This window comes from Acanthochromis polyacanthus, chromosome 22 (genome assembly GCF_021347895.1).
Source record: "Acanthochromis polyacanthus isolate Apoly-LR-REF ecotype Palm Island chromosome 22, KAUST_Apoly_ChrSc, whole genome shotgun sequence".
NCBI lineage: Eukaryota > Metazoa > Chordata > Actinopteri > Pomacentridae > Acanthochromis > Acanthochromis polyacanthus.
This window is the reverse complement of record NC_067134.1, coordinates 17,223,763-17,248,560: the sequence shown is the minus strand read 5'-3', so window position 1 is coordinate 17,248,560 and position 24,798 is coordinate 17,223,763. Positions and strand designations below refer to the sequence as shown.

General features: G+C 41.6%; 2 protein-coding genes across 7 annotated transcripts in view; both read right to left on the bottom strand.

The window, feature by feature from the left end:
- LOC110968255 (striated muscle preferentially expressed protein kinase-like) overlaps positions 1–6,645 on the bottom strand; it is a gene marked incomplete at its 5' end in the record, with an annotated part of 28,748 nt that extends 22,103 nt beyond the window's left edge. The window contains 6 exons of the mRNA XM_051942357.1: positions 23–111; positions 970–1,121; positions 3,175–3,357; positions 4,005–4,151; positions 5,207–5,625; positions 5,723–6,645. Of these exons, the coding sequence (XP_051798317.1) occupies positions 23–111; positions 970–1,121; positions 3,175–3,357; positions 4,005–4,151; positions 5,207–5,625; positions 5,723–6,645 (1,913 nt within the window). The remainder of the gene's footprint in view (positions 1–22; positions 112–969; positions 1,122–3,174; positions 3,358–4,004; positions 4,152–5,206; positions 5,626–5,722) is intronic.
- A 124-nt stretch (positions 6,646–6,769) lies between these two features.
- The window catches only part of LOC110968256 (striated muscle preferentially expressed protein kinase-like), a 29,138-nt gene continuing 11,109 nt past the window's right edge, over positions 6,770–24,798 (bottom strand). The window contains exons 1-5 of one of the 6 annotated variants that reach the window (XM_022218095.2): positions 13,990–14,469; positions 12,249–12,291; positions 11,352–11,381; positions 10,524–10,622; positions 6,770–7,827 (exon numbers count right to left, since the gene is read on the bottom strand). In XM_022218095.2, coding sequence (XP_022073787.1) covers positions 7,481–7,827; positions 10,524–10,622; positions 11,352–11,381; positions 12,249–12,291; positions 13,990–14,022 — 552 coding nt within the window. In that variant the 5' untranslated portion in view covers positions 14,023–14,469 and the 3' untranslated portion in view covers positions 6,770–7,480. Of the gene's footprint in view, positions 7,828–10,523; positions 10,623–11,351; positions 11,633–12,248; positions 12,292–13,989; positions 14,470–24,798 lie in introns of those variants that run through there. The other 5 variants (XM_051943555.1, XR_007939608.1, XM_051943554.1 and 2 more) reach the window with 5 other exon arrangements.

Sequence of the window (24,798 nt, the reverse complement as noted above, 5' to 3'; positions counted from 1 at the left end):
GCTCTGAGCAAAGGATTCTTACCAGTAAACCATGGGTTTGGGCTGCCCTCTGATTCTGGCCGTCAGAACAACATCTTGACCCTCAGAAACTGCCTGGTCACACGGTGCCACCTTTAAAACACAACAAAGTCATCTGTAGATGCTCTAAAGTTTGTTTCTGTCTGCAAAGTCAAACTGGATTACAAACTTGAAGTCTTCAAATAAAACAACATCACGACAGAACCCAGAATGGCTGCAGTTATCAACCTCCTCCTCCTTTTCAGAACAGCGTGAGGAGAAGTAGTAAGATCCTTCCAATTTTTTTCACTTTTCTTTGGTCAGAAATGACACGTATAAAGCACTCGACTGAGCTTTTATTTATCATTCTTCCTATTAGTAAGATCACAAATAACAAGAGAACAGAGGAAAAGTAGCTGCCAGTCTTCTGCACCACAGAGGGTTTGTTTTGATTTAAGTGATTAAAAGTTATGACATCGTACCGGCTATATCTTTACGAGATTTTATCAGTGATACGGCTTATAGTCTGGATCCATGAATGAAATGATTCAATTGTGGGGGTGTTTCTGAGTCCCATCGATTCCCACCACCAGCTACATACTAAGGTCACGCGATTCTGGATCTGTATATAACGTATATATGTAAAACACACGCCTGTGCTCTGTGCAAGGTCATTTTTGATTCAAGATTTCATCTGTAGGAAATGATACAACAACTGAGCAGAGTGCTGCGCTCCCTGAGTGCTCTTCTTGTTTGATCTGTGTGCGATGACCGGTCCGAAGAAAACTGTCTTGCTTGAATTCGATCTGTGGTGTAAAAAAGTTTGGAGACTGCTGCTTTACAAATCCCGCCAAAATTCAACAATTTATGTTTTCTGTTGTAGTTTGCACGCTAGCTCCATTCTGCTCTACTGCAGTTTGCTGTTTGTTACTGGGCAAATTAATGCATCTTTGGTTTCTGCACCAGTCTTACCTGAAATGAGGGAGGCTCTTTGAAATGGACCCTTTTGCCAGGAGCAGGTGAGACCTCCATGGCCTCCTCCTGAGGGCTCAGATACTCCTCATCGGACTGGATCGGACTGCTGGCATCCAGGGAAGCAGCTGCTTTCCCACTTCGGCTTGGCTCTGTGACCAACAGGAAAGTACAATAGAATAATAAGCCTAACTACCGCTGTACCTAATTCACTTTTATTTGGGTTCATGAAAAAGTCAACTCTGATTTGCACACTTTTTAATTTAAGTAATTAAGCGCAAATCTTTCTGAAATATGTTAACTCGGCAGCGGGGAGGCTCGTTAAACCTTTGGACGAGAACAATCTGTCAGAGCTCCGATGTTTACAGTCTTTGCTTGCTTTTCTGCAGATGACTGTCGTTGCCAAGACGAGCTGTTGGCAACAAGGAGCGCCGAGTTCGAGATAAGTGGGCCACGTGCACACCCACACACATGCACGCACACACACAGAGCGCAGGGACCTCTCTGAAGTGACCGTAACTGAACCGATAATGAATTAATCCCTTAATCCCTGACCCAATCATTCACTTATTCCCAGGAGTTCCAGAGCAGACAGTGTGTCTGGACTCCTGGCAGCTTCTACTGAAGTCAGAATTAATTCATCGCTGGATGGACGAACAGAAAGCCACCCTGCCTCTGCCTCTTTATGTCTCCCTAAAACCTAAAACTCTCATCTGGAATGTGCAGCTAACATTGCGACAACTGACTGAAAATGAATAAAAATCCACGAGTGGAACAGAGGTAAGACAAGAAGACAAACAGCAGCAGAGGATTTTTTCGGAAATGGATTGGAAAGAAAGGAAACTGGGTCATATAATAGATGGAAACGACCACATCTCAACCTGTACATGGAACAACTGACTAACAGCAATGAAACATTAACTCTCCAGATTTCAGAGAAACATCATTCATGCTAAATTATTAAGTAACGTAGGTGGATATTCTGTCGAACTGCTGGCATTAAAATGGAAAAATAACAAAATAACCTACCTAGAGTCACATCTCTGAGCAGCGTCTGTGCACCAGGGGATAACTCTCGGGAGTATTTATATGTAAACCTGCCAACTCTTACACAACTGCTCAACAGTCTGAGCCAGCTAACCTTCCTCTTCAGCTTCATTCTCTATTGTGTCCTCTGCTTCCCATCGCTGGCACGTCGATATTCTCTCGCATTCCTGAACTTCGCACAAGATTTGACGGATGATTTATTCGAGTTTAGGTGATTTGATACCAAACAGATTCCACGGAGGATGATCGTACTATGAAATCGATAAATAGCTGGGACATTTTATGCAAAAATCACAACAATGCAGTGTCAAGCTCCTCCACCATATTGTGGTTTGATATTCTTTGAAGCCCAGAAATCAATCTCTCCCACTGTTTTGGCTTGAATCTGCCAAAAAAAATCTCCAGCTCAAATGACTCACATAATCTCCCACCACATTCTGACAACTCCATCTCCAGGCCCTGTAGCGTGAAATCTAGGGTGATGAAAAAGTCCACGATTGCAGCAGCACACGGGAACATAAAGCAGACAGCAATTACCCGGGAGAACAAGAGGGCGGCTAAAAATACTTCTGCAAGTTAGACTCCGCTGGCCTAATATGGCAACAGAGGCCTGGTGCTGCTGCTGCTGAGACAGAACCACAGCGGACGGTCACATCTGTTGATAAAACTGGGGAAGAGCAAGCTGCATCTACATGAGCTGAGCGTTACAGAAACATCCAGTGCAGCCATAGTTCCAACAGAAACCTCCTCCAGAAGGAATGTTTTCAGCATTTCCTTCTGATCCTGAATGTCACGGCTGCCTTTAAGACTCAGGAGACCTTTGTGTGACGGGGCAGGACTGCGTTTTGAATTCACACCGCGAGCAGCTCGGCGCCTTCAAGAATTAATGGGTTGTCATGGCAACTATCGCTGCGAGGAGCCCCGGTTGGGATGCTGAGCTCCAGCAGGCCTTTGTAGTCATTAAGACAGAATGTCAGGCGGAGGAGGGCTGGCAGCGGATTAAAGCGAGTGAGTCAACATGTTCGTGTATTTCAAGGAGAGCATCGTTTTCATGTGCCTCGGCGTCTCCGTCTTCATTTAAATTTGTGTTGCGTGCTTGTAAATGTGTCACTGTAACACCGCTTGTGCTCCGGGCTCGCCTCGTATCTCCAGCCTCACCTGACTGGATGTAGAGCATGGCGCTGCAGGACGCTCGGCCCGCCGCGTTGGCAGCTGTGACGCAGTACGACCCGGCGTTGCTCGGCCTCATCTCCTTGATTAGCAGACTGTGCTGCTCCCCCTCAGCTTTAACGACATGGAAGGCATCGCTGCGTATCTCCACGTTATTCTTCCTCCATGTCACTGAGGACACAGAGAAATACACTCAAACACTCAGAGAAAAACTGATGTAGAAGAACAACTTTAATCAAGATCTGGAATGAAGAGGCCTTCTGTTAAAAACACAGATTTTACTTCAGTTCCTCAACACAAAGGGAAGGGAATGCAACAAACAAGCTGCAACAACAACAAAAAAAAGAATAGAATCCGTTAACTACTGTATTCTACGAGTTGCTAATAAGTTGTTGTCATGTGGATGTTTTTGTAAACCCTTCTTTGGCTTTTACTAATATCTAAAAAATTAAATAGAAAAGTCACAAAAATCTACAACCTATGGCAAATATGGAAGCTGATTCTAATTCAATTCACTTCAAAAACAGGTCGGGCAGCTGGACACGGAACAGCAGCAACAACAGTAGTAGCAGCCATGTGGTGGCTAAATGATACAACAACGAAGCAGCCTTGGTGGAGTGCTCTTCTTGTTTTAAACTCTTTTTTCTTTTTCTCCCTATTGGATCTTTTTAACTGGTCAGTCTTCGTGTGTTTGTTCTTGTGTTGATGAACTGACTGATATCATAGGTTCTTTTTATTGAACTATTAATAAATAATACCTCAAAAAGAAAACAGAGTACGCCCCTAATATTGAGTTCACTTGATGTTCTGAGTTGTACCTGTGGGCGACGGGCTGCCAGCGACGATACATTTCAGCGTGACCTCCGAGGCGCTGGGAGCCGTGGTGTCCTGGAGAGGCTTCTCAAAACTCGGACCCTCGGGTGACTCCTCACCAGCAGACAGGAAGGAGTCATCAGACGAAGCCCCTGGAAGCGAGAGGAGTGTTTATGTGGAACTGCCTGTTCTCTGTTACCTGGTTTAGCGAAATGGGTCAGACCCTAGAATAAGCCGATGGGCTAGTTTCCATTTTTGGGTCCCCGAGTGAATCGATAAATCTGGTCGAGGGTTTGATTAATTTTCCATAGTGGACAACCCTCTGTAGTTGTTATTTTTAAGGCTATTCTGTGCATTTGTTCTAGTTCTTTTACACCTGTTCTCTTTAGCAACTTTGGTTTTCTGTGATCTCGAGGTACTTTAATAAACGGAATGCTACTGTCACAGATTGTTTTAATTACTGACCCTAATTGACCTAAAGAGGTAAAACCATTCAGTATTTTGCAACAAAAAAAAATATACAAAATGTTTAGAAATAGTACATATTGGAATATCTACATGGGGTACGTACAGAGGCCCATTTCCAGCAATCATCATTCCTGTGTTCTAACGCCACATTGTGTTAGCTAATCGTGTTGAAACGCTAATTGATGATCAACTGAATTAAATTGAACTCATGAGGAGCAAAGTCATGCCCGTTAAAAATCCAATTTTCCTGACCTCCTGTGGTTTGTTTTCCCACATTTCAGCAGGGATTTGCTGCTGTGCTCCCATTGCATCACTGCTGGAACTGATGACATGTGCAACAGGGCACATTACAGACCACCTCCAACCACCAGCAGCGACACTGTGGTGAAGCTGTCATCAACAGAGGACAGCGAAACACTGCTTTAAGGTTGGTGTATGGTGTTAAGAAAACCACTTCTATAGCATCTAAGATTCTTAAAAGGACATTTTAAAGGTGAGCGCTCTTATTAGATGCTGGTGCAGAACAAAAAAAAGGAATAGACTCCTGCAAGCAAAAGCCACCATTGTGTTAGCTAGGATTAGCAAACCCCAACCCTGCCAAATAAACCTGTTAAGCAAGCTAGCGACGCAATATTCTGACACTTTCTCACTGACTTTGGTGCCATCAAAATCACTTTTTGAGTTGCATGAGGATTTTTACACATGCATTTATCAGCACTGATGATAAAATATCTCCTACCTTCCTCTGGGGACTTGGGTTCAGCAGAATGACCTTTCTTGCTCTTGTGAACTCGACCCTCCCTCCTCCTGCTCTTGCTCTTCTCTGCAACACTTTCTGTCTCCATGGGCTCATCCTCCACCAGGATAGTGGGGATGTTCACCTTAAAGGCCGGAGATGTCCTCCCAGCCTCCGCCTTCCTCCTCTTCTGGAGAGGGCTGATGGAGGGAGTGGGTGACGGGGTGAGCCGGGGCGGTTTGGGTGGATACTGGGACCCTGTTTCCCTCACAGGTACTGGGGAGGCTCTCTTCCCTGATGGGCTGGGAGATCTGCCCTCTGCTCTGTTACCCATCTTGGTGTCTCTGGAGGAGGATGAAGAGTCATGGGATGTGGCATCAAGTGTGTCTTTGTAAGCCTCCTGAGAGCTTTGTAAGGTTTCCCTGTTTGCAAAGACAAGAAAACGGTCGCATGTGGAATAAATATGGGTAAAAAAAATGTGAAAACACTCAAATCCATCAGTACAGATAATCTTCAAACCTGATCGAGTTTGTCCTTGTGGCTGTTGGCAACGGTTGCCCTGGTAACTGGTGAACTGGTGCCGTTTCCCTGGTAACAGAGATTCTCCCAGCGCTTCCTTGTGATGAACTATCTGCTGCTTTCCCCTGTGGATCTGGACGTGTCATCTTGTCCTTTTCCGGGTTGCTGCTCTGATTCTGCAGATCTTTGCTTTGGGCCTGAGGATGAGTCTGCAGAGTTCTGTCCACGTCTCTTCTCTCCTCCAGGCCTCGCTCTCTGGCCTCCAGCTTTTTGACCACTTGGGGAGGAATGGGCTCCAGCTTCCCGGTGTTAAGCCGGTCTTTCTGCGACAGCTGCTCAGTGGAATACGACTTCTTCAAGCTTGGTTTGCCCACAAGCTTCTTGATCCTCTGCAACTCTTCTGCAAACTTGCTCTGGTAGCTCTGGACCCTCTGCGAGTAGCTCGTCTTGTCCTCCAACGACGAGGCCCGTTGCTTGAATCCTGCTCTCTTCTGCGCTGCCCCCTGCAGGATTTCCTCTTTGCTGGGGCCTCCGGTCTTCTTTCCACTGTCGTCCGAGTCAAAGGAAGCTGCCCTTCCTGGCAGATCCACGTTGGACCTCCGCTCCTCAAAAGCCCGGACTTTGTCGAAGATCTTGGGTCCTGCTCGAGCCAGTTTGGGCGTCATGACAACACTGTTAGATGTTTGGTCTGTTTTCGACGTTTTGGGGTCCGAAGGTTTGGTTTTATCCGGTTCTTGTGTCTGGGTGCTGATGCGGTTTCTGTGTGTGCTGAGAGGTGGTTGGGGGGAAGACAGGGAGGAGAACCGCTGTGATTCATCAGTAGTTTGAGTCCTAGAGAGGTGAGGGTTGAGGGGAAATGGAGGTGTGAAGTTAGAGCTCTGGAGAAGCTGAAGAAGGCTTTGGAAGAGTAACAAAGATGTAGTTGAATGTCAGTTTGTGTCATTTTGTCTTGTGAGTTCATTGTGTTTTCTCTGTGCTCTTTGTGTCTCACCTCATGAGCAACACGTCAGTAAAATAAAATGACAGAAATTAATAACTGCCTGCATGTAGCATTTCTTAAGAATTTAATCTAACTGTGGAAAAGTAAAAGAAAGTGTACGACAGTGATAATTGAAAAGTATGTCGCAGCAACAAAATTGCACTGAACGGTTACAAAATACCAGAAAAAGTTCCTCCGCTTTGACTTCAAATACAAAAACTTCATGCCTAAAAAGAACCTGTGAATAACATGATCATTAACTTGTGAGAACATTCATGCTAATATCAGCTCGGATCAAAGCAACCCATGCATGCCACTGCAAACCTATAAAGATACGGTGTTAATCCAAAAGTCAGGGGTTGTTGTAGAAAACATGCAGTGGGTAAAAAGAGTAATCACAGTTTTCAGAAGTGCTGAATAATATATATTAGCAGATTGTACCACTGAATCCTCTCTAATGGCTATAAGAAATATTAACAATATTAATGATATTTTGTTGACTTGCAATCATTGTTAGATTGAAAACAAACCACACTCACAGCAAGAAGACAGAGTCAAAGGAAAGTGTGCCATCAAAATAATACCAAGAGGAAGTAACACCTTGAATATATGAAAGAGGAGTAAAAAATGAAGAGCTTTGTAACAAATGGAATACAATTTTTGCGAGTGGGTCTATGAGGGATTGAATGTCTTTTGCCATATGTGTCACTTTTCTTTGTAATTTTGGGTTTGTGGCCAGTCTGTGTTTTTGTGGAATCCTGGGAAAAGGAAGCCATGTGCTATAAGGGCATAGAAAATGTTCTCCCTCTGTAGAGGCTGAACATGCTCCCATAGTAGTCGCTGCCTACAGAAACACTTTCCTCTGAGCCCTGAACAGGCCGGGCCAGGTTAGCGTGAGATGCCCGGATCAGCGGCTCCACACCCAGGTGACGGACTGGAGGGGCCCCCTCGGGAGGAACCCCGCCGAGGGCTTGCCTGGCTGGGTTTGAGGGGTCCAGATGGGACCCTGGCGGGCGAGAGCCCAAAGCACGGAGCTCCCGCTCCACAACAGGGTCATAGGAACCAGGCAGAGTGGCCCTGCGATCCGAAGCATCCGGGTTATAATCCATCATCCTGCCTCCCTCACCTGTGGACAGACAGACAGTAATTTTAAAAACAGCAATGAGCTACACATTACCAAATGTGAAAAAAAAACAAAAGAGCATTTTGTCTCTCTCTTAGGGACTACTTCAGTCATGGATTCCGACTAATCTGGGGTTTTAGATAGTCAGGGAATACTTGTTAGGAGGATAAACTCATTTTGCCTTCATAGAATCTCACGACAGACGGAAAAAGAAAGATGAACTAATCATCTCTATCATGGAAAAATGGATAACGTACACTACCGTTCAAAAATTTGGGTCACCCAGACAATTTCATGTTTTCCATGAAAACTCGCACTTTCACGCGCTGACATAATTGGACAAGGCTTTTCTAATCATCAATTAGCTAACACAAAGTAGCATTAGAACACAGGAGTGATGGTTGCTGGAAATGCTCCTCTGTACCCCTATGGAGATATTCCATTAAAGATTTCCAGCTAGAATAGTCGTTTACCACATTAAGCATGTCTACACTGGATTTCTGATTCATTTAATGTTAACTTCATCGAAAAAAAAGATTTTCTCTCAAAAGTAAGGACAGTAGTGTATATTAAACCTTTAGTCTGTTTTAGTGGCACCACTTCTTTTAGAGTGCTCTTCTTTTCAAATATATATGTATTCAGAATGAAATTGATCTGATTCATACATGAATGAACTGAACGCTGTGGCATTGAAAGGAGCAAGCATCCTGAGTTATTAGGAAATGATACTGACATAAAAGGAGAGCAGGAACATCACTAAGAATGAAAAGCATACGACGGATAAATCGTGTATTGATTGAAAGCAGGAAATGAAGCAGAAAGTGTAAGGGCTTCTTAAAGAGAGCCTCCATCGCAAATCAGGTCATGATTGACATTTTAGTGATGAGCAACGGAGACAGGAATGCTTTGGCAGCAAAAAGGAAGAGCAGTCAGCATCTTGAGTTAACGAAGGAAACCTTGAAACGGCGACCAAGTCGAGGATATAAAACGTCACTGCTTGACTGACTGAATGAAACGATACTGACTCAGCGTCAGCAACAGAAACTACATCAGCTTCTCATAAAACCACAAAAACAATGAAATGAGGAATCTTTTCAGAAAATATTACACATTTCAGGGCCGTGACATATTGAGCTTCTGGATTCAGTTTCCCTTTGCTTTATTTCTATTTGACCAGGCAGCTCTGTGCCACCTTGTCCACTGGATCTAAGGTCCAGCTGTAGCCACATGACACTGAATCCTGCATCATCTGGGATTAAAATGCATCTTGTTCGTGTTTTACAAAGCTTTAGTTTATATGCAGCGGAGGAAACCAGTCTGCTCCATGAAGAAAACAAATGATGTACCACCTCATTCCTCCCTCATTTGATATTTTCTGTTTTTTTGTTGCTCGTCTCTGGAGGGACGTGACGAGGGCGTAGTCAGCCCACCAACACGAAAGCTTAGAGAGTGCAAACGCGCTGTACGAGCGAGGGAAGAATATAAAATGTCTTTGTGGTTCAGGAGAAGGGTGTCAATACTTGTGATCTATATTCAGACATCCTGTTGCCTGGTTAGGAATGGATGCTGGGAGCTGCTTGAGTGACTCCGATGCAGCAAATTAGTAAAGACTCTTGCAGGAATTCTCTTCATCTGTGCAACTCTGACAGGAAAAAGCTCATCACGACTTAATCCTTGCCACCAAAGGAAAAGCACTTTGCTTTACATTTGAGACACTTGCATTAAGAGATAGTCATTCTCAAAAAAGGTTGAAGACCGCTGTGGTAGACGACAATTCAAGCTGGAAACGGATGATTTTTAATGGAGTATCTACATAGAGGTACAGAGGAACATTTCCAGCAACCATCATTCCTGTGTTCTAATGCTACATTGTGCTAGCTAATGGTGCTGAAAGGTTAATTGATGAGAAAACCCTTGTGCAGTTATGCTAGCACATGAATAAAAGTGTGAGTTTTCATGGAAAACATGAAACGGTCTGGCTGACCCCAAACTTTTAAACAGTAGTGTACAATTTACAAAGACATAAAAGCAAATCTTCCCTCTGGAGATGCAGGAAGAATATCATTTTGGACATTTTTCCTTAAAAAAAAAATACACCAAATAGTTGCCTATTTATCTGCCCATCAACAAACTAACTTTCATAAACTGTAATGTAAAAAGTGCAAGAAATAAATATTAAAAACAAGCTGAAATCCTCACACAGTAACTCATTTTCAAACTCAGTGTGCTACATTCATATCCTAATTCATGTACATAGTATAAGGAAATAACTGATGCCATTAGTTCCATGTATGGAGCAGAAGCAGTTTTTCAGTGAGATCTAGACCTGAGACAGGTTCTTGCTGAAACTAGGCCAGTGTGTCACAGCGTTACATCACACCAGGAGGGATTAATGCATTCTGCCATATCGGATTTCATCCAATGCACGTCTTGGGCCAAGCTGATAACAACATCCATTAAATCTATCAATCTGCATTGAATCATAATTGTGCAGAAGTGTGTTTCTGGCAGCAGCATTAGCGGTACAGTAAATCAAACTGACTATCATAAAAAAGGCTGAATATGCTGCACTCTGGAGCGCCTTTCAGGAGTAGTGCAGTAAAAACAGATGAAATAAAAGACAAAAAAAGAGCTGAAGTATCAGCTGTCTAATATGAGAAGTGCTGAAACTGGACATAAAGTCGTGTCAGATGAAGTACCTGAAGGTCCTCTCCGACCAGCCTTGTCTTGGTGCCTCCCGGGCCCCTCTTTGGTTTCCATCTGAGGTTCTGTGGTCTCATCCTCTGTGGTCTCAGAGTCTGAAATGAAGAAAAAGACAAACACCTCGATTAAAAGTGGACAAAGATGGCTGGAACTGAAGTAGAGGATGAGGGGAAAACAAAAAGAGGAAGCCAAAACGGTAAAAAAAACAAAAAAACAAACACATTTCACATTTGCTGAGCAGTTAGATGGGTCCTTGAAAAGAGCTGCAGAGCCCCCAGAGTGGAAAAAATGGGCTGAAAGTCGAGCGTGACATGAGGCCAGCTGTGGCTTATAAAAATACATGACTGAAACATGGAGGGATGCAGGGATGCTCTTCTCTCAGCTCTGGATCAGTCTGACTGAGAATGTACCAAGATCAGAGAAAAATCTAGAAAAGATGTCTCCTGGAGGAAGAGTATGAAACTAATAATGCTTGTATATGCAATTTATAGATGCTACCAGAATACCAGGTATAATCAAATAACAGTTGGGTTGATGAGATGATTCTTAAAGGATGATTTCTTTGAATAGCACTGATAAAAATGGCACAAAACAAACAGGCCAACACTGATTTGACTCATTCAAAAGGAAAAAGAAAAGAAAAATATCAGGGTGTGACGGTAGTGCAGGCTTGATTTGTGGAGGGAGCTCAACTTAAATGTTAAAAACAACACGACACAAGAAAAGGAAAAGGCCACAGACTGGATGAAAATGAAGCAGAGATCATCAGCAGGGTGAACGGAGGATGGAGGTAAAATAAGGTCAAATCAAACAGGCAGGTTTACCATAGCTTTGCTTTCGGCAGGAGCGGAAAACTTCGCTTCCATAGTGGCAGCAAGAGAGGGCAGACGGGAGAGCACCGTTACTATGGAAACCAGCATCTCTCTCACCCACACGACCAATCCTCTTCGTACCCATTAGAGTCTAAAATCGCCAGCCAAACTGCTGGGTGGCTGACAGATACGGTTACTGGTTAGGGTGCCTGTGAAGGAGGAGGACGACAACCACAAAACAGGTTGCACCTCATCGCGCCTCACATCAAGTCAGATAATTCCAGACAGTCGGCCTAATGATAAGAAAGCCAGTGAGCAGTCACCATTAACCGTGCACGTCGCCAGCAGCATGTTTTCACGGGCATGTAGATCCACCCATCTGGAGCGAATGAAGCCAAATAGCTCGCACACCAGGCGAAGGAAATCAACTCGGTGATGTAATTACGAGGGAATATCTTTCACAGCGTACAACTTACATCGCAGTGCAAACAGGATTTGGAGCCTCTGGTTTGGCTTCGGTTGCAGATTGCACAAATATTGCCAAATATTATAGCAGAAATGATCGAGGCCAGACATTATTCGCTCAAGGATTTTATGCAGAAAGGCAGCAGCTTGATTACAGAATTATTGCTTTTTTTTGTGGGGGTGGATGTACAATAACAAAACCCACTCTGGTTGTAAGCAGTAAAAACACAGAAATACGCGAAAGCAATATAGATGTTTTACAAGTTTCATGTACAACAGAGTTATTAGTAGAATAAATCAAAGTGAAGCACATGCTGTCGAAGGCTAAAATACGACACAACAGAGGAAAACAGAAGCTTACAGTAGTTTAGGTTTTTAACTGGGAAAAAAAAGGAAAACACAACAGACCACAACAACAGAATAGAGCTCATACTGACAACACACCATGGGTAAATCTGCCAAATGTCCGCGTGGAATGCCCAGTTCTCTGAAACAAGATACAAGAGTATAATGCATTATTCAGCAGCCAACGCAGCCAACATTTCTGGTTTACACAAAACATTAGAGTCCTGTTTACCCCGAAAGTACCGCTGCTGCCACCTCCTAAACTCGTTTTACTGCCTTGGTCGTGACATCATTTAGTAAATCAAGAAATGTCATCCTAAAGATATATTAGGACAAGAGTATAGCAAGAAAGTCTAGATGAGCCACAATTCTTGCTCGAAAGCTCGTTCTTCACCAGCGGAACAGGTCTTACTGCTGATTTTGGAGCTTTTACTAGCATCTTGGGAAGTAAAGTTCCTAATGATGGCTAGAATATTGGTTACAAACTGCTTTTTTCAAGTCTTTTAAAACCAGCCTGATTCTCTATTTCCATCATCATTTAGTCTGCTGGTTGAATCAGCTTGTTCGGAAACATTCATCAGCTCAACAGACTTTTATACGACTGTTAGATGTCCAATCCTATCTACAGTCGAGATGGATTTCTAAATTGAAGAATATCTGACAAACTCGGAGGCTATCTTTGAGTCAGGGTCTGTGCTGATGAAGCAGTTGGTGAAAGTGCTTCCTGGACAGTCTGTCAATCAGCACAAGGAGAGCTCCTCGGAATGACTCACGGCTTTGCGGCGAATGGAAAGCAAAAGTAGCAAAAGTGCAAATGACTCATTTCGCACTCATCCCCCCCCACGTTTGCCGCACACTCCCTATTGGTTAATGCTTTTGTGTCAGGCAGTTTGATTAACTGTTGCCTGGTGGTAGCTGCTGGTTGACAGATCCCCCCACCCCCAGAAGCCTCAACTGTTGTCGTGATCTCCATTGTTATGCCCTCAAGGCACTCATATCAGCAGAACCCAGCCACAAATGGATCCCTTTGAAATTTTGGATTTGGCCAATACTTCAAGAAGAAGAAAAAATTCCGCGTTTAATCAAAATCCAACCAGTATTATTCTGACAAATCTGTAGCTGGAAGCACAATAATACATCTCGAGGGTTTGATACTGATGCAGAATTGAGAAGAGGAAGCATCAGAAAGCAGCTTTGTCTCGTCTTTCGCTCACTTCGTAGCCCTCCTGAGTGGCTGCCCTGATTCTCATGTCTCCATGGAGTGTAGCCTACTGACACACTTTTCATCTGCCCCCAATTTCTGAAACCTGAATTGTGTGTGTGTGATTTTTTAACAAACCTGTCACAAAGCAGAATCCATATTTCAGGACATAGATTGAGCAGAGAGTTACAGAGGGAGTAGAGGGAGTCTGGACAGCTACAGGAGTATAGGATGTGAAGAAACCCTAAAACAAGCTTCAGAATGGGGGTCTTATTGTTTCTGTTGCTTACAGTACACGAAAATACATTTTTCTGCCTGGCAACCAGAGTTTTCCTTGGCTGACTTTGTCTTTGTTAGGTTGTCCTGATTTGTCCGACTGTGAGAATCACATTAATCCACAACTTTGCTCCTTCAGCACATTCCCAACGCAATTCAACACTCAGTTACTATAATATATCCCCTAAAATAAAAGTCTAGATCGGAATTCTTCAGGCTGATATTTACATCGTTATCAGGTAAAGGGTGTGGCATACCATCTGAATATGTAAAAACCTACAAATCTCCAGGAAGAACAACACAGACAAGGCTTGAAAACACCAGCACTGGACAGATTTCTCCCCCATACAGGGGCAAACTCACCTGAAATCTCTTCTTGGACCAAATTTTCTTCATCTTCAAGTAGTGCTTCCTGTCGAGCGTACAAGATTACCTGTGGCACGAGCTCACAAAAACATCCCTACAAGCCGAAAAAGCCCAGGGTGTGGCGTCAAAAACAACAACAAGAGAAGGAAAATCAAGCTTCAAAACGAGATTCTGCTGCCTTTCTTTTTTTTTTTTCCTCCCTGCGTGGGTGTGTTTACTCTCCGGTCTAGCGGCAAGACGGGCAGAAAGCGAGCGAGGAGGAGAGATTCAGGATGCAAATAAGCCAGAACCAGGTGTCTTTGTGTCTGAGAGTGCATCCGCTGATGTGAAGCGTTCCTCTCTGACGTAGACGCTGCCTTCAGAGGGGCAATTCTCAGCTGGTTTGTCCAACTCCCCCCTCGTCTCTCTCAGTCGAAAGCCACTCAGAAACAAGGGGAGGTGGGGGTGGGAAGCCAGAGCAGAAGGGCTGATTGCAGTGATGAGAATGGAGAACAAGAGGAGGAGGGGAAAAAATGACAACAACCAGCTTCAGCAGAGCATGCTGACTTCTGCTTTTTTTAAAAAAAAAAGAAATCTCTGAGCAGAGAAAGAGGACAGTAAAAAAAGAGCAAGATTGAGCAAAAGAAGAAGTCAAAGAGGGGAAGAGACAAAGAGATGGAGAGCAGCAGAGTGGGAGGAAACACAGACCAGGATGGTGGGGGAGAAGATTCAGGAGGGAGAGTGAGCCCGAGATAATGGGATGGAAGAAAAGGCGAGGGTGAGTGAAATATATCCGCTTTCTCATAAATAGGACTGTGAATAAACATCCTCAAACCTCTATCTTTCAGTCTATTGTCCTCTTTTCTTTGTCGGGAGGTAGCAGCTCTCAGCAGAACCCAGAGCGCATTAAATATTTATCTATATTCCATGTCTGTCAGCTTTAGCTAGTGATGGGGTCAAGGCCTCCGGTAGCACCACATTAGCCCTGCTGGATTATTTCAGAGCAAACTAATCATGGTTTCCATTAATCATTAAGTCTATTAAATGATAACGAAAAAAAACACAGCTAATTGCAAATCCCCAGTAAAAATCCAGAGAAACAGTGCAAACAATGACTTGAAGGAAAACAGAAAATCCTCCTATTTGTGAAGCTGAATGAGCAAATATTTGACATTTCTGTTGGTAAATGTTTTCATTGATTAAATGACTACTTGTTGTCAATTAGGTTTGTATAATTGAAGCAAGTGACTAATTATTTCCAGCAAACAACAGCAGCTCGTAAAATTGTTATCGACATCACTTCAAATTGCATTAATTGATTTGGTTTTTCGCCTGATTGGGAGGACTGCATAGTGACTTGGTGGTTAGCAGTGTCGCCTTGCAGCGAGGAGATCCCTGGTTCGCATCCCCGCTTTCCTGTGATCTTTCTGCATTAAGTTTGCATGTTCTCCCCATGCATGCTTGGGTGTTCTCTGGCTTCCTCCCACAGTCCAAAAACATGTTCAGGTTAACTGGTAGCTCTAAATTGGCTGTAGCTGTGACTATGAGTGTGATTGATTGTCTCTATATGCAGCCCTGTGATAGACTGGTGACCTGTCCAGGATGTCCCCTGCCTTCACCCTAAATCAGCTGGGAAAGACTCCGGCTCTCCCATGACCCAAAGGAGGATTAAGCGGTATAGATGATGGATGGATGGATGGATGGATGGATGGATGGATGGGAGGAGCTGAACTCGGAAATGCAACTGTGACACTGTCTCCCTGTAAAAGTCACTAATTTAAACATTTGACAGTTACTAAACATTCCAGCAGTGTTTCTGTCACCCAACAAATGTACCATAAGCTCAAATATTCACTTCCCTTTTAGCTTTATTTGGCTTCTAACAGCTCCTGAGGGAAACATCTGTCTCCTTCACTGCTAAATGCCCCACAACAGCTGGTCACCAACTCCGTCTCTCTGTCATTACACACCATCCAACAACACAACTACAAACAAGAAAAACACTTCAAGTGTGCAGTACTCCACCAAGGCTGCTCAGTCGTTGGATGATATCCGATGCTAATGTCCAGATAAGTCCGCAGCGGTTGATTTGTAGGATCGCGATCATGTAATCGTCAGCAGGCAGCTGATGTAGCATTCAAGTGTGTCAGTTACCGTGATGCCGTCCCAATGAAACGGAAATCTTTGACAAATCGGTAAAGCCGCATCACTGCCAAAATCTAATCAATGGTTCTTTATCATTTCTGACCCTCACTGAAAATTTCATCCAAATCCGTTAGTCCATTTTTGAGTAATGTTGCGAACAGACAGACAGACGTTGACGGTCATATAACTCCGCAGAGTAAAAATAACAATGGGGGGTTGAATATTAAGGTTAGGACCCTCCAGTATCGTCTAATACACAAACTTAATCAACTAGGTTCAGGGAGGGCAGCCATCTGCCTCACCTGGTCAGGGTAAGGGTCAAAGAGAGGGAGATAAAACTTAGGTTCATTGTAGCTAACCTATGATTTTTTAGAAAGTTTGGTGCAAAAATGCTTTTTATGTACTTCTCAGTATAAAGGGATTGTGGGTATTTTTACTTCGCCAAGGAACGTTTCATGACGATCGGTGTTGGTCGGTCTGTCTGTCTGTCTGTCTGTTAGCAACGTTACTCAAAAACAAACCAACAGATATGGATGAAATTTTCAGGGAAGGTCACAAATGACACAAGGACCAAGTGATTGTATTTTGGCAAAGATGTGGCTAATAGTCTGGATCCACAGATTTGTTTAACATTTCTGTATCATTGTGAGGTAGTGACATGGGGTCACTGTAACTATGACAACAAGTGAACACTACTTCAGCTGCCTACTGATGATCGTATGATTACAATCCTACTGCACGAATATTTAAAGCATTTCATCCATTGGAAATCATACAGCGACTGAGCAGTCTTTTGCAGAGTAAATATTTAATCCGGTGTTAATATAAGAACATTGATGAGAGCAGTATTACATTTATTAATAATTATATCACCAACAATCTGGCATATTTCAGCTAACTCGAGGTGAGAAGTTTGCGCCTTCCTCCACTATTGTCTTATTTTCATCTCACTCAGCCAATATTGACATAATACTGAGGTCTATTTCTGCATAACGGCCTGCATATATCAAAGAGAATATTATGAAATTCTCTCCTCCAGGACTTCTGATTTGTAGAGAAACGTGATCAGAATATGTAACTGCTTCCCACCGTCTAACTGGCTTCTCCTTCCAGCCTCTATTTCGGTCTCCAATACACACTTTGACACACATTAATTCTTCTTTCAGACGTTTCTGTGCTCCCCAACACCTCCCCATCACACCAATCTAAAAATAATTACAGGCAGATCCAGATCTAAGCGCCCGGAGTCCTTCGTCCACATATCAGGACAGCTCCTCTATCCTCGACTTGAACGACAAGCTTTTAAGCGTTGTTAAGTGAGGCATGTTACTGTTTATGGCTTTGTAAACACAGAATCAATATGGGAGATTTACTCCTGCTGTGAATCAGGACCTGCTCAGTGAATGTGGGCTTCTTCATCCGGGGATTATCAGCTTGCTACAAGAGATCTGTTTTTTTAATCCTCAAAACATCACTGACTAGATTTGAATTTATTCTGCTCACAGATGCAGCGGACTGTTATTTTAACAAGCCTCCCTCTGTTCACCCTCAGCCGCCTCGCACTCCTCCTCCATCCATCAGCAGTGAGAGGCATTCGCTCCAGCAGAAAGTGAAGCAATCAATACAATGCTTTATGCGTGATATGGGATACACCCCCAAGTAACAGTTCAGATGCCCCCGGATCAATAAGCCCATCATAACACAAGCTTCCGCGGCCGTCATCCAATGAGGAGCCAGATACGGTGGTGAAGCGTCCATTTCATGCTGCTTGGAAGCATCTCTCATGAGGTCGTCTTTTTATGCTCACTAAAAGCCAGTCAGCCTCAACCGAACCTCTGGTTGGAATATCAGAATGTCAGATAATTAGATCTTATTTGTGTAATTTATCTATTACAAATCTGGTTAATTTGATGCCTGTATGTCCACTGCACAGATCATAATTAGTGACCTCGGACATTTCTATGCGAACAAGATTGGAGTCAAATTTGAATGTTTCTATTCAATCCGCCTGATGCAAAATTTGTCTTCTGCAATGTCAAAGCGCATGGAGAAATCATAAACACTGAAAGAGCATTAGAAAGACTTTGGACAGGTGCAATTTGGAGCGCGCTGTAGTTTAATTAGCTTAAAACAACGAGAGAGCAAGCAGACTTCACGGAAACCCATTGATTTTGTGACAGAGGCTGCTTTGTGTGGAGCAGCCTTGATGGATGTCTTCCAGTGATACAGCTTTATCAGCAGCACGTCTGGCAGAGTCTCTCTGCAATGGAAAACAGATTCTGCTGCTGTTACATCACAGTGTGATCACACCGTTTCTGTTTGTCAGCGCACATCGAGTCTGATCATACCCAACCTGGCATTTAACAACATGTATATCTTCAAGAAAAACCTCTTTATTGCTCACTGTAATAAGGAACATATTTAGGTCACTGCTGTTCCTGAAATGTCATAACTTCTTGGAGCTATTCCTACCCGGTATTCATCTAATGATATGGATTTTGTCAGTGTATCTATATTGAACACAAACAGATTGAGGCAGCATAAAAGCTGGGCAAATGTATGTTCAAAACGCTGCAGAGTTCTTAAGTTTTCCTCAGTCAAGGTGGAATCTAGAAAGAAAACCTCCAGAAAGACAGCAAAGCAAAAAGAACATTCTTTTTGAACACAGTCCTTGAGATTATAAGTATACACTATTCTATGACAGTACAAAAAAGGGCATGAGTGAGAGTCCAGTTATGGCTGCCATGTGAGAGGACGTGTTTTTCACCGCTCCGCTGTTCGCGCTGCTTTTTTCACAATTATTTATCCTTTGCCGCAGATTAGTGATCTTATTTTTGACACAACGGAACTATGCCTCCTAAGGGTTCTAAAAATACTCAGGAAACCGCAGAAAAGACTAAACAACCAAAGTTAACGGAATACGGACTTCGAAATGATACGCAGAATGCTAAAGCTAGCGATAGCAACATATTTGTAATGGCGACGGGGGAAACGGGAGGAGAAGAGCGATCCCAGAGCAGCAAAGTGGACGAAATATTAACCATAGTGACGGCCATTAAATGTGATCTGGATAACATACGTCAAGATATCAAGGATTGCTCTGAACGAGTGTCCCAAGCAGAGGCACGCATTTCTAACAACGAGGACGAAGTGGTAACTTTGCGTGCTAAAGTTAGCTCACTGGAAACAAAACAGAAAAGCTTGGAGAACCAAGTACTGGATTTAGAGACACGTTCAAGACGAAACAACGTCAGGATCATTAACTTGGCTGAGGGGACTGAAGGAAGAGACCCGTGTGTGTTTCTGGAAAAGTGGTTACCAGAAATCCTGAACATCACCCCCCAGAGCCCGATGCTAATTGAAAGAGCGCATCGAATTGGCCCAAGGAGAGAGGACAACGCTTCCCCACGTACACTGATCTTGAAATTTCTCAACTACCGGGACAAGGAGGCTGTCTTGGTGGCAGCGAAGGCAAAAGGGGACATTCGCTACAATGGACAATGGATCCGGTTCTACGCAGATCTTGCAGCAAGTGTGCAACAGCTACGAAAACGGTATGCTACGGTACGAGAAGAGCTGCGTCAACTTGGTCTGAGGAATGGCGTAACACATCAAGGAAAGCTGCTGGTGACTTACAAAGAAAAGACTTTTGCTTTTACGTCCCCAGCGGAGGCACAAGTACGGATAAAGAAGATTCAGAACAAAGGAGAAGATAACTAAACGTTGGACTAAAATGACTTCTCTCCGGTAGTGAGTAATACGATTCTATAGTAACATCACTTTCTTTAGTTTGCACAAAGCACTAGGTTCTAGTTATTATTTCAAATCTTTCCACAATATGTGAGGTAATCCAAAAGGTATAAGATGTTTCAGAGTTTTACGGTTGTTTCCTTATGTGTAACCTAATGTCTACGAGCGGTAAAGGTTAACAAAAACACTGCTAAAAAGCACGAACGGCAGCGGTTTTGTTTGGTTTATTTTGGTTAAGAGCGTGGTTAGACTGCTCCACATTGAGTGGATCAGGCATACGCAGTAACGAGAGACTCAAAAAGGAGGGTGGGTAACTTGCAGAGGTGGGAAATTGGGAGAGGTGTTTGTTCAATTTATTGTGTTTGTGTGGTTTGTGTATTGTTGGGCCATGTTAAGCTTCTCAGAAAAACTGTGTACTTTTATACTATTACAAAAATATGACTCTAAATTTGTTGAGTATAGTAGTATTCATCAGTGATTAAAATTAATAGCTAAAATGGTATGTGGAAAAGATATTAAATTAGTTATTTGGAATTGCAGGGGAATTCAACGATTTAAAAAGGTAAAACAAGTTATGACTAAACTAAAAGATATGGACTCTAAAATCATATTTCTGCAAGAAACGCATTTAATGGAGGAGGATGAAAAAAGAGTAAGAAGAAGGTGGCAGGGAAACGTATTTACAGCGGCATTTTCTACCAGGGCAAGAGGAGTTATGACTTTAATTCATGAATCAGTTCCATTTTGTGTAAATAATGTCATTAAAGATAAACGGGGCAGATACTTAATAATACAAGGGTCTTTGCTATTAGAAAACTTGAATTTGGTAAATGTCTATGGTCCTAATTCGGATGACTCAGGGTTCTACGAAGATCTATTTCTATTGCTTACAACACTGCCGGGCAAATATATAATTGCTGGCGACTTTAACTGTACTCTTATTCCGAATATGGATAGATCTACAGGTATTGACCAATCACATCACATCACCAGGTTAACTATCAAAAGATTTATGAATGATTTAAAATTATTAGATATTTGGAGAGAACTTCATCAGCAAACTATAGCTTACTCCTGTTATTCTGCAACATTTCAGACATATTCACGAATTGATTATTTTTTAATCTCTTCTGAATTGTCATTCAAAATAAAAAATTGCTCATATGATAATATAGGAATTTCAGATCATGCGCCATGTAGTTTAGTGTATAGTGATGAAAATATGACAACAGATCCCCCTAGATGGCGATTCCAACACAAATGGTTACAAGATGAGGAATTTGTCAATTATATAGGTAAGCAAATAGATGAATTCTTTGAGATAAATACTAATCAAACATCGGCTCGAACAAAATGGGATGCCTTTAAAGCATATCTAAGAGGGCACATTATTGGCTATATTGGTTTTAAAACAAAGAAAGCAAGAAAGGACAAATTGCTCTTGGAAAATAAAATAAATAACGTTCAAAAGAAAGTCTATGAAAAAAGGGATCCTGAAGCTGAAAAGGAACTAATTCTTTTAAGGGCTGAATATGAAAAACAATCAAGCTATAAAGCAGCTGCCAGTCTTTTAAGACTGAATCAAGCATTTTATGAGCAAGGTGATCGAACAGGAAAATTACTGGCTTGGCAAATTAAACAGCTGGAAGCAAAGGTACGATAACCTCTATTATTGACAAAGGCCAAACCATTGTGAATCCAAAAGATATCAATAATGCCTTTCGGGAATATTACCAAAATTTGTATGAAGCAGAAAAAAAGGTACCGAACAGGATATTAATGATATTTTAAACATGCTAAATATTCCAACTATACCAAATAATGTTAAAGCAGATTTAGATTTAGCAGTGAGTAAGGAAGAAATTGCACTTGCCATTGATGGACTCAATTCAGGTAAACGAGCAGGGCCCGATGGCATTCCAATTGACATTTATAAAAAATTTAAAAATAAGCTGTTAATACCACTTTTAGATATGCTAAAAGAAACTTTTGAAGAGGAAGCTCTTCCTAACACATTAAATCAAGCATTAATTATTCTTCTTCCAAAACCGGGCAAACCCCCAACAGGTGTGAAAATATGAGACCTATTAGTCTTCTCAACTCTGACCTAAAGATAATTTGCAAATTATTAGCAAGACGAATTCAAAAAACTCTCCCAGATTTAATAAATAAAGATCAGAATGGTTTTGTAAGTGGGAGGCAGGGTTTCCATAATGTAAGACGGGTTTTAAATATTCTTTACTATAAAAAAGAAGAAAAAGATATGGCACTTCTATCACTGGATGCTGAAAAGGCCTTCGATAGGGTAGAATGGCCCTATCTTTTTAATGTACTTGAAAGATTCGGCATGGGTAACAACTTTATTAAGTGGGTCAAGATACTGTACAAAAACCCCACAGCAGAAATTTTAACAAACAGTGTTTTTTCCAAGCCTATAGAAATAAAGAGAGGGTGTCGACAGGGTTGCCCCCTTTCCCCCCTGCTTTTTACGTTAGCTATCGAGCCATTCGCATTAGCTATAAGAACAAATTCTCAGATTAGCGGAATTACTATTGGCCCAACAGAACATAGGATCTCTTTGTTTGCTGATGACGTAATCTTGTTTTTATCAAAGATCAGCTTATCAATTCCGGCAGTGTTGGAAGTAATTCGGTTATTTGGAAATATTTCCGGTTATAAAGTGAATCATACTAAGTCATCTATCTTATTGCTAAACTCAGTAGATCGAGCTAACCCTACTTCACAAATAATGCACTTTAATTTTAAAGTCGTGAATCAGTTTCAGTATTTAGGGATAGAAATAGTGCCAAATATAGAGCAAATTGTTAAAATTAATTATGAAAAATAAAAGATGAAATTAACACCTCAATAGACCGGTGGATGAAGCTGCCAATTTCACTGATGGGAAGAGTAAATGTTCTAAAAATGATGGTACTACCAAAGCTGTTGTATTTGTTCCAAAATATTCCTCTACCACCTCCTCTGGATTTATTCACATGGTTAAAAAAAAGTATAACCAATTTTATTTGGAATAATAGTAAACCAAAACTTCGCCTTTCCCTCCTTTATTTACCATTTGATGGAGGGGGATTAAAATGCCCCAATTTTATTTGGTACCACTGGGCTGCTCAATTGCGCTCAATGACATTTTATTTCTCAAAAAAAGAGAGTACTCATTGGGTTGAAATGGAGGGACATAATTTAAAATTGCCTCTACCAATGTTTCTATATTCTGACAAAGCTAAAAATGTGCTAAAACAGATAAAAAATCCAATTTTGAAATACATGGTGAGAATCTGGATTAATGTTAAAAAATATCTGAAGGAGTCAAACCCCATATCACTGTTCAGTCCGATTTGGGGAAATCAACTCTTCACACCTGGAAGGGCAGATGTTATGTTCAAAAAATGGGCATCAAGGGGACTTGAAACAATTAATGACCTTTATTCAACACAGTCAAATGATTTTATGTCTTTTGAGGAGCTAAAGTTTAGGTTTAATTTGGACAAAAAATACTACTTCAAGTATTTACAGTTAAGAAGTTTTGTTAATGCCAAGCAAGGGTGTCTTAGCAAAATTCCCCATACACAGTTAGAAAAACTGTTAATAAAGAATGATTTGAGAAAGGGTATTATTTCAGACTTTTACAATTTACTAATGAACAGTACATCTGAAAACTCCAGTAAGAAAATAATTTCCTGGAATGAAGATCTATCAGTATCTATTAGCGAACAGGATTGGAAAAAGGCATGTAGTAAAGTCCATACAATGTCAATTAATAGTCGTCTTAGGATATTGCAATTTAAATGGCTCATGCGTACATATACAACACCTGTGAAACTAAACAAGTATAACAGGAATATTCCAGATATATGTATAAAATGTGGCTTAAAAGGTACGTTGATACATTGTGTGTGGGAATGTAGCCAAATAAAAACTTTTTGGTTAGAAATAAAAAAATATATAGAAAAGATATTATCAAAACAGTTGACTTTAGACTTCAGATTATTCATAATGGCTCGATATCCAGAAAAACATAAATTTACTTAAACAGAATCTAGTTTTATAGACTTTAGCTCATTAATAGCAAAAAGATGTATAGCCTTGAATTGGAAAAATATTAACGGACCTAGAGCCTCTCAGTGGCTAAAGCAGATGTTGTCCAGCCTACCTCTAGAAAGAATAACGTATATCCGTAAATCGAAGCAATATGTGTTTGAAAGAATATGGGGACCCTTTATTGAATTTGTTAAGGACTTGGACTTGTCAGATGGCTTGACTAACTTTTGAGTCCCTTGCACTACCATTTAACTGACTACCAAAATATGATACTTCTAAATTCTATAAGTGAAGCACTGTTCTTGGAAGGCCCTGTTCTATTGAATTGTAATTTTTTTTTTCTTCTTTCACATTTTATTTTATTTATTCATTTTTTACATTCTTTTCCTTGTTGTTCAAAAAAAAAACCCACAAAAACTATAATACTGAAGAGTAAAGTCAATAATTTCTTGTATTGAAGCTGTATAACTAAAAAAAAATCTTCAATAAAAATGTATATGGCAAAAAAAAAAAAAAAGGGCATGAGTCATATTTTCTCTCCATATGCTTACATCAGCGGTACTATCCTTGGAAGTTAAGAGCACTAAGTTCCAGCAGTTGTGTTCAATCCTATACTCTTGTATGAAAAGTGAAGAAAACCTAAGATGTTCTGTGAATATATTCAAGATATCAAGTGTTGTAGTCTTAGACAAAAGCGCAGACCAAACAGACACCTTATACCCCATTTGGCAGCAGCTCCAGGGAGAAAAATTGCATTAGATGCCATTAGACTCCAAAAAACCCTTAAAAACAAAAGTGGTATTAAGGTCATATTGTGAGGAAGTTTGGAAATCCCAGATGACAGTGGCCCATGATGATAGTCACACTGCAACC